The sequence below is a fragment of the Pseudopipra pipra genome, chromosome Z, assembly GCF_036250125.1.
Source record: "Pseudopipra pipra isolate bDixPip1 chromosome Z, bDixPip1.hap1, whole genome shotgun sequence".
NCBI classification, from domain to species: Eukaryota; Metazoa; Chordata; class Aves; order Passeriformes; family Pipridae; genus Pseudopipra; species Pseudopipra pipra.
This window is the reverse complement of record NC_087581.1, coordinates 61,631,224-61,640,909: the sequence shown is the minus strand read 5'-3', so window position 1 is coordinate 61,640,909 and position 9,686 is coordinate 61,631,224. Positions and strand designations below refer to the sequence as shown.

Genomic DNA, 9,686 nt, shown 5'->3' with positions numbered 1-9,686 from the left:
TCTGTAAGCTTAACAGGAGGAACTGTAGGCACTGAAGCTATAGAATGGTAGTCAAATCAGATTTTCCTCAGTGTTTTACAGCATTCAGAAGACCTGTAGTGTAAACCTGTAGTGTAAGACCTGAAGTGTAAACATTACCTTCCTTGCCTGTTGTCAAATTCCAGAGAAAAGTGGCATAGCAATTTTTGAGCGACTATAATTGTTATGGAGCAAAGCAATCATCAACAACTAACTCCCAAGTTACTTTAACAGTATTTACAAATTGCTCTTAAATATTAATCTCATGGCCTCATCTGCCATGTATATATAATATACACAAAGTGTAAGAATGTACATATAATATATACAAAGAATGTGTCTACATAATGCAACACATCCCCTAACCCTGCCTGGTTGCAAACTGTGGGCTTAAAAAAAAAATTAAAAGAAAATCAAAAAAACCCCCACAACCACCCCCACCAAAAACTCCAAACCAAACCAACCAAACAAAAATAAACCCAAAAACCCCACAAAACCCACAAAAGTTCCTTCTAAAACTGCAGAGCTACCATCCATGTCCATGGGGTGAGGGACAAAGCAGAACTGCAGTTTGGAACACAAGGATGCTATAAAATACCCCAGGAGAAAAAACCACCACCAGTCACTTCAAGGAACAGGTCATGCAGCTTTTATTTAATTTTACCTTTTTGGTAAGCAGGAGGATTTTCTTTCAGTCAGACCATTCACATACTTGGACAGTACAGATTGCAGTGAATTTGATGGAGATCTTGCAACATTAGAAAACTTTTCTCAATATACATCCATTTAAGCAACGGCTTGTAAGTCAGAATGAGAGTGCTAGAGTCAAGTCTGCGCACTGCACTCCGGGTATACAAAGCATCGCAGCAGCACAAGAGATGCCCGTGCTGGGCAAAGTACAGTGTGTTTTACATAGTGCAATCACTTTTAGAGGAGAAACTCTAGGAAGGCCACATCTATTTATTTTTTTTTTAATCCTATCAAGTTTACAAATGCGAGGGGGGTAGAAATCAAACCTCTGACTTAATTAACTTTTGTACAGGTAGGTCTTGTGTATAGGCACATGCTTTAGAGAGGAGCTCTGAATCTGCTCTGTAATCACGAGAAAGACATATTGCTTTGTGATTCAGAAAGTGTCATACCATCTCTAACCTTCCTAACACTCTTGGCCAGAGTTGTTAATCCAGCTGTTTATAGAGTTCCTAGAATACGCTCTTCCCTCTAGTGTAAATCCCCAATAGAGAAATTCAGGTTGCTATTGACAATGATTACAGTTATTCTACGTACAGTCATTAGACCATACCAGGCATTGCCTCTGAATACTCCAGTCCACAGTGAAAACTCAAATTACCAGAGACATGGAGGCTTTTGCTTTTCTGTTACTGTCACTCACCAATATGAAAAAACCCAAGTCAGACAATGAACTGCTACAGCAAAGCATCACTGGTAATCACCTAATACAAAAAAAAGAGAACTCATGACACTACATGTCACAGTAAGCAACTTGCTAAAGATACTGCAAAGTGATTTGCCCAGTAAAATCTTTAAATGTACACTGTGCTCAATAGTTCAAACTACGCGTAAACAAAGAGCAGCTCCCTGCAACAAGGTGTAAATCAAAACATTATAGCACCAGCTCCCAGCACCAAGGAGTTGCCCACTGACCAGTTCTAGTGTACAATGTGTAGTGCTCGCTGAGGTTTCTGCTACACGAGAGCCACAGTGGGACAGCTCTACCTGCCCATTTCTTCATGACATTTTCTTACCAGGTGTTCACAAATTACATTCCTCTCCATGAAGAGCAAGAACGAGATTGTTACAGTACCAGAAAACACTGACAGGGAAATGGCACCTGAGGGGAAAGTAGGTACTGCATACCTGAATCTGAATAAATGGGCATGGAGGAAATGTGATGTCTGTCATCTCAGCAACCCTCTCCCTAGCAGAGCAGATTTGAAAGAAGCTGCAGACTGTAAGAAAAAAAACACACGCCTTCCTATGCTGAAAGCCATGGACGTGATATTGCCCACACTAATGATTTTATTTCACCATCAGCAAAGCATTTATCCCCAAAAAGCTGTACACATACTGGTCAGGTTATGGAGCCGTGCTGTCTTCACACTATTAAAAGTCTGTTGCTATAGTGGTCAGGTTTGTCTTTTGTTGGAGGGGGGAAAAAAAAAAAAGGAGATAGGCAGCATGGCCACATCACCATAGAGCAATTTTACTCCCATGTTGCTGCAGATATAATCTTGCTTCTTAAGTGCAAATTAAAAAGTATTTGCTAGAAACCATCATGACTTGGGCTCTGATAAATGACAGATGATTCAGTTTCTTACAAATATTGACAAGTCTAAATTGTTACAGGTTTCCAAAGCAAGAACAAGTTTACCAATAGGAAGGGAATAAAACATTACCACTCTTAAAAAAAATGTGTCATTGCAAACTTCAAACGCTCTTCAAAAACATATCTAGAAAAGATTGTTTTCAGGGTTTTTTTTCATTTCCTGGAGCTGAGGAGTGTCCATGCAAAACAATTTTGAGAAGAGCAGTGTTCCACCTGGGTACCAACTAGCCCCAACTTTGTCCCACACAGCTCAGTTAAAGTGCTCTCTTGTGCATCCTTTGAGGAAAAAAGTTCTCATTTAAAGTTTGGGAGGCCGAGGTTGCCGGCTGGGGAAGGCATAATCTCGGTCAATCCATGTTGAGGTCAGAGAAGAGGAAGGAGCAAAGTTAACAGTACTCTGCCTTTCATCATGCACAAACAGGCTGCAAGGGAGGAACAAGCAGATGCAGAGGTGGGTGTCAGATGAAACCCTGTCCCTGGGAAGCCACAGTTTAACACATGCCTCATCAAGGGAAGCATTTCGTTCTCTAAAGATGAACACCAGCACTATTGCAGAGTGCTGAAGATTTACTGTTTATACACCAGGTAACAGATCTCTACATACACAACAAGTGAAAATCAAATACATTTTTCACTTTCTGCACTGGTGGTTTTTCAACAATTCCTCTGAAGGACAAAGGGGATGTAACATTCTTTTGCCGATTTAAAGGAAAAAAAAAGCATCTTGCCCTTGCATTTTTCATGTTGCACACTTACATTCTAGGGAAGACTGTTAGAGGTATTTACTGATAAAACAAGTAACCATCAGCTTAAAAGAGTAAAAATAACATTAATGGGGAAAAGAAATTAAGGCATTTTTTATTTTGGCCAGGAATGATGCATCCTACAGAGTAATCTTCATTTCCCCACTTGGTTTTCAGACCACTGCACTTTTTTGTTTTTGTTTTACATGGCACTTTGAAATTTACTTTTTACAACTTAATCAAGATTTTCAAGTGTTTTCTTCAATACAAACGCCCTCTCCTGTAGCTCGGGTCTGCTATCTGACGCCATTGTAGACAACGAACGAATGAGTTGCTCTCTGCTTTCTGGTGTCAGGCTTTCCCACTGTTGAGCTTCTGTGTAGATAAAGACATACAATGGACATGAACATCAGAATGCCAAAAAACCCCAAAAGGTTCATCTCTTTCCCCAGACAGGCTGGAACAGCGACTGCCTTAACCTTTCCCTGGTAGTCCATACTGCGTTTTCAGGAGAGCACAAATTCAGCTGGACACTTGGGTGCATGTGCTGCCTCCTGCACAGGGAGTCCTGCCCACTTGGGCTAGGTTTCATTGTCTAAGCCTGTAACATGTGAATGCAAAGGCCTGAAGAACCAAGCATTTCCCATGTTACAACTCCTTCATGAAAGAGGTATGTAAGAAGACTTGTAGAATAAAGGAAACACAAAATGCATAACAGAAATCCAAAGGAAAAATTTGCTACAGGACAACTGCAGACACATATGACCTTGAGACCTGACAAGACTCATCCTCCAAAGTCAATTCTGCAAGGCTTAAATCATAAGTAACAGTGAGGAACTAAACTTGACACTGAAAGGGTATAAAGGAACAAACAGAAGCTCCCTCCTCTCTGGAGACTGAACATAACGCAGAATCTGACAAGACGCTCAGTCAGTTCCGTGTGCTCCCCAAGGGACCCTCCTTGCTGAATTTTCCTCATCCAAGGAGTAACCAACAGTACTTTTTTAGACCTTGACATCAGCCCCTGTTACTTCAAGCCCTCCCCAACTCCCAAGTCCCAGCTGCCCCAGAATCACCCAGTGCTGCAAGCAAAAGGCAAGGCCATCTCTCCACGGTTCCAGGCCACACAGCCAGGGGCCATTTTTACTTAGCTGTGGCTCTTCAGGTGGCAAGCAAAAAAGTCTCACCTTGTAGTTTGGTGAGCAGCAGTTGTATCACAGATAAAGCTTCTGTTCTTATGGACGTGTAGCTTTTGTTTTCTAAGGGATTTAAAGAAAACAAACAAGAAAGCCCACAACCACATTGAGAACCACATGCACACTAACTGTACAAAATGCAGTCACCACTGTGGTCCCAGACCATTTTTATTAGCACAGTTCACTGAGCTCTCATTTGTGCTGTCAGTCTGCAGTGCTCCCCAGTTAGGCACATTTGAATGGAAGAAAGTGAACAATCGGAGGTTGACACATCAACTAAACCTTGTGCATTGCCTCTGCTACTACCACACAGCTCCTGTTCCTTACACATGCCAGAAGGGAACAAAACACTGGCACAGCTGCAGTGTGATCACAGACAACTGTGCATAACAGACCGTTCTTCTGGGGAGTTGTACTGGCTATAGACCATACAAATGTTAACAAGTAGCATTAGGTGAGGGTAGATAAACCCTATGACATCAAGCACAAGCTTGTCACAAGAAGTTATTTGGTCTCTGAGCTGAAATCTTATCAAGGTACTCACCTTAATAATTTTCATTCCGTGAGGACTGATATCTAAAAGAAACTTTCTCTGAAGGGATGTTTGAATTGGTAGCTAGTGCTAAAGTAGGTGCTGCCTTTAGGCACACCAGAAACAAGAGCCACATGCAGATATGTGACCCAGGGTACCATTACAGTCATAGGACAAGTGGGAATACTACCAAAGTACTGAAGAGCCCCATGACTGTCAACATGCCACAGGTAGCACTTGTATCCCCATGGGCATCCAGCTCAGGGAGAGCACAAACTGCCTCAAAGCCTTGGAGCTTCATGCACTGGCTATCTGAGAAAATTTGGGGTATCTCTTGGATACTATAATCTTGGATATGCATATGCATATGTGCATATGCACATGCACATAATGCATATGTGTTCAGGAAGCCTGAACTGTGGAGGAGAAAAATGTGGGTTTTTAAATCAGGAATAGCTTGATTACATGGGGTCCACCTTCTGCATGAAGAAAATTACTGTATTTCTGATTTGCAGTTCTGAGAGGTTGCACAGTCTGCTGTCTATCTTTCCCTCCCCTTTCAGAGCCCTCTTGCATCAGAGGAGTGCACTTCTCTGTGCACTGCACTCTGCACAGTACAGTCTCAAACCGTTACTGCAATATCACAGTAATCACAATGGTGGGCAAAATGTTACTTCTGACATCTTATACTTATTCTGCATTTCCTCTACCAGCCAAACCCCCAGAGGAGGAATGTATTAACAAGCAACTCATCATCAATCATAAACCAAGATAAAGTCCATTTACCTAAAGAATGGGTGATAGAGGAACAGGTTTCCAACAGTATTTCTGTCAAAGCCACGGGGTCGGAGTGCTCCTCATCAAACAGCATTAGCCTGTCAAATGCAAAAACAGTCAGGCACCCTGCATCACTGAGAAAGAAGTCTGCTCAACTTCTCCAAGAATCCAGTGTCATCCTCAAGTTCATTAAACAGTTTGAAGCAAGAAAGAAAAGACAAATCACTGAAGTGGATTGCAGAAACAAGAATTACCCTTGAAAGTAGGCATTCATGGCTTGTAGCACTCCAAGCTGCACTTTCCATGTGCTCAGTTTCAGACGGTCACACATTAACTTGCAAAACTCTTGGCGATAGCAACCTACAGGAAAATAAGATTGTCATTGTGTTACCACAGAAAAAGGCAGAAGTAAACACTTCCTAGTCTGTTTCCCAGGTGCTCCTCTCCAAGTGAGATCAAGCTAGTTACTGCATATGACCAGGACAACATCCTGTAACAAGTGACCCTGAAAATCTTCACCACATCAACTCACTCATGCAAATGCTGGAGGATGAAACAGCTGCATTACACACTCTGCCATGCTAATAAAAACAACTTTTTTCCCCTCCCTGCCCCTCCGAGATATTCCCAGTTCCTCTGTCTTCTATGGCTTTGATGTAAACATAAATGTGAGCAGCAGAACTAGGCTGCTTTTCATCAGCTAGGCCACCTCAGGCATCTTGCAAGTCTGCAAACTCAGAACATTTTTGTGAAGTGAATTAAGGACAAAAGTAATAGAATTTCCCCAAGGATGGGCTACTCTGCAGGAAAGCTGTTGGGGCAGCTTTCTCACTGAAAATCTTGCAAGCTGCAGGCAGCAAGATCCTACATCTTCTCGAAAGCCTCCTCACTTCCCACATGATCTCCAGGTTCCTCCCTCCCTCCCACTTTTTATTTTAAGAGGAAACAGTTTGCTCTGCACATCATTAGCAGACTTACGCTGTGTCTCCGGGCTCCTTGGCCAGGCTTTGCCCAGGGTCTCGAAGGCACAGATCAGGGACTCCATCTGCATCTCCTTTTCCCTCGTGTCCTCGTCCTCTTCATCATGCTTTGGGAAACCCGCACCCACACTCTCCAGAGAGTTCTGTGGAGGCCATGGGGGAAGGTATGATCGACAGAAGGATGAAGGCAGGCTGGGCACACATTGCAGCGCAGCTCAGTCTTCCCTGGTGTCTGCACACACCATCCTTGTACCCTGCCTGTGCCTCCACACAGATGGGGACAGGTCACCGGGGCCACTGGCGGCTCAGGCGCCATTGGCAGCCTGTGGCAGCGCACCACAGGCTCTGTGGCCTGGCATTCAAACATCTGCCTGTGCTACACAGTCCCACTCGCAGAGTTGCAAAGCTCTGATGACACTAAACAGAAGCACCCTACACGGCTTCCCAGGAGTCTCTTGCTGCCTGTAGAGCAGCCAGAAATTAACTTTTAATGCTGTATCAGGGCAGTGCTGGACACCACAGGGAGGATTCTGTCTAGAGAACAGTTGGGCTAATTTGGAATTTGGGCAGCACAGGTATAACCCCCCAGGGCTCACCAACAATCTGGTATCAGCCCCGCCAAAGACCTAGCCGAGTGTGGGGTTTTCCTCACACCAGCAGCCCTCTGGGAAGAAGCCTGGCACATGGCCAGCATCAGCTGGCCTGTCACCACTTGGGTGTTTCGATTTGATAGAGAAAACTCAAGAAGCTGAATTGTCACCTTCTTTATCATGGGAAAGATGATTTCTGTAAGTTCCTGGAATCGGTCTTCCTTTGTTGCCTGCAGCACCTCAGCCACACAGCGCAGCGCCACCAGCTTATACTTCAGATTCTCTTTAAGACATTCTTTCAGGACAGCCTGGACAGTATCTTTGATGGTGGGCTGACCAGGCACTGACTTCTGCAACTCTGCACTGAAATGCAATGCACATAGGAACTATCAAACCCACGTTACTCTGTTTCCAAAAACTTTTTCCCAGATAGGAATTAATTCCTATGTCCAGCCACTCAATTGCCTACTAGCAGTTGTAACAGAAGTTACACTCTGGTGCTCTTCCTTGTTCTTTGTCTGTTCTGTTTTTCTTTCCTCTTCTCTCACATGCTCCAAAGCACTTGCCCCCTCACTACCCTTCTACCTCTTACTCTTTTTCCCTTTACAGTGTACATCCTTCCCCTTAGTCTCTTCTTTCCTCATAGCAATTCTGGCCTCTCAACATCATCTTCCTCCCTAAATCAACCACTTCTGCAGGTCTCTCTGAAGCACCACTTGCCCCTCCCAGCTTTCAGCAGTGACCCATACACTGATATGCAAAGTGGAGAAAGACTTCTCACATGCTGATGGCAGATCAGAATGGCAATCACAAACTTTCCAGAGTCTCTTAGCACCCCATTAGGCAGTAACACCGTGTAACAACCTCTTTTTTGAGATCTCAGATCCCGAGAGAACCATCTCACTCAAGACACTCACCTGCACGAAGAGACAACAGTGGCAATGGCCTTTAACAGCTCCTCCTGCAATGAGTAAAACAGACACACAGTCAAATGGCAGTCCTGCCACACAGGGGAAACCTTTGTACTCTGTTGCAAGAGGTAGTGGGGAAATATGCCCGTGACACCAATTGAGAGAAGCAATGTCTGTCTGTTTCCTCCTATTCCTGTTGTAGAGGCTGCAAAGGACTAGGCTTCCACACTGAACTGGCAGCAGAAAGGGGCCTTGCAGTGCCTCTGAGCACATGCTAGTACCCCTCAAAGCTAGAATATGGTGCAGTTGAAGTAGTCTAACTCCTAAAACAATCTCCTTATCTTCCCTGTTATTTGTGTCATCTGCTAAATGCAGGGCAAAAGGCAGACTGTAAGTTCTTACAGGTGCTGCTCTGCAGCACAGAACATTGTATTTCCTGACTCAAGGGCCACGTGGTACTGGGCTCATAGTGATCCATGAGCTGACAGTTTCCTCTTTACCTTCCCAGTCCAGGTTCTCCCTGGCAGGCCTTGCAGCAGCGCGGAGAGCACCATTCCCAGATGTGGCGGTACAAGGGAGCCTGTCTGCTTGGCAATTGATGCCATGGCAGCTGCTCCCTGGGCTTTCATCTTCCAGGACTGGGACTGCAGAGCCTTCTGGGTGATGGTTATCAACTCCTGCATATACAGTCTGATGCCACCTTGAGTACCTGCACATCAAATGGAGGAAAACTGTAATTTTGCAACAAATCAAACAAAAATCTGATCTTTTTAGGAAAAAAAAACAAAAACCAAACCCACAAACAACAACTCCCCAAGCCCCACCTTCCTAAAAACAAAAACCAACCAGTTACAGACTTCTTAGGGTTTTTGGCCATGAAACACATCAGAAAAGCCTACTTTAGGCAAAGGGGTGAAGAATTACTCCCAGGCTAGTTGAAGATGGATTCACTTTCTAGGGGCTTCCAAAGAAAATCTTTGGTGTGTATCTAGACATAGAGCTCAGCTCACTCCTTCCGTATAGCAAACACTAGACATTGTGTTAGCCTGTTTCTAAGGAATAGGATTTTTTTTTTTTCTTCTCAAGAACAGGTCACTAGAAAACCTTTTTGCAGCTCCCGGTGACTGAGGGATCAGATCTGAAATCACATCACAGAAGGAGCCAGCAAAAAAATTCTATCATGCATCCAGATCTTCCTCTACAGACAGAACAGCCCTTTTATAGCATAGATTCATTCATTAAAGTTAAAACCACAGGTATTACCAGAGAGATCTCCAACCAGAGACACAGGCTCTGTAACTTTAGAGTGTGTCTCAGCCCTTAAAGGCTAGCATCAAAATTTCCAAAGATGTCCAGTTATCTGCACCATGATCACGGCCATATTACAGTGGCATTCAGTGTCTCACAATCTTAAAATACTTCTTCCAACTCTGTCTGTCCATCCTTGTGATCAACACGCTTGTAATTATTTTATATATAGCCAGAGAAGCTAACCTTCATCCAAGAATTTTCAGCAAGGAAGAAAATGGAGAAAAATCTTCCCAAATCTTACTCCCAAAACTCTATTTTCCAAAATAGAATTCCAGAAGGCA

The 9,686-nt window shown here is 43.8% G+C and overlaps 1 protein-coding gene across 3 annotated transcripts in view; it reads right to left on the bottom strand.

Moving 5' to 3' along the window:
* Positions 1 to 644: 644 nt before the first annotated feature.
* Positions 645 to 9,686, bottom strand: part of ECPAS (Ecm29 proteasome adaptor and scaffold) — a 61,158-nt gene continuing 52,116 nt past the window's right edge. For all 3 annotated transcript variants that reach the window (XM_064641198.1, XM_064641197.1, XM_064641200.1), the window contains 8 exons: positions 8,595 to 8,803; positions 8,101 to 8,144; positions 7,354 to 7,546; positions 6,592 to 6,736; positions 5,868 to 5,973; positions 5,623 to 5,711; positions 4,296 to 4,367; positions 645 to 3,483 (listed from right to left, as the gene is read on the bottom strand). In XM_064641198.1, coding sequence (XP_064497268.1) covers positions 3,344 to 3,483; positions 4,296 to 4,367; positions 5,623 to 5,711; positions 5,868 to 5,973; positions 6,592 to 6,736; positions 7,354 to 7,546; positions 8,101 to 8,144; positions 8,595 to 8,803 — 998 coding nt within the window. In that variant the 3' untranslated portion in view covers positions 645 to 3,343. The remainder of the gene's footprint in view (positions 3,484 to 4,295; positions 4,368 to 5,622; positions 5,712 to 5,867; positions 5,974 to 6,591; positions 6,737 to 7,353; positions 7,547 to 8,100; positions 8,145 to 8,594; positions 8,804 to 9,686) is intronic.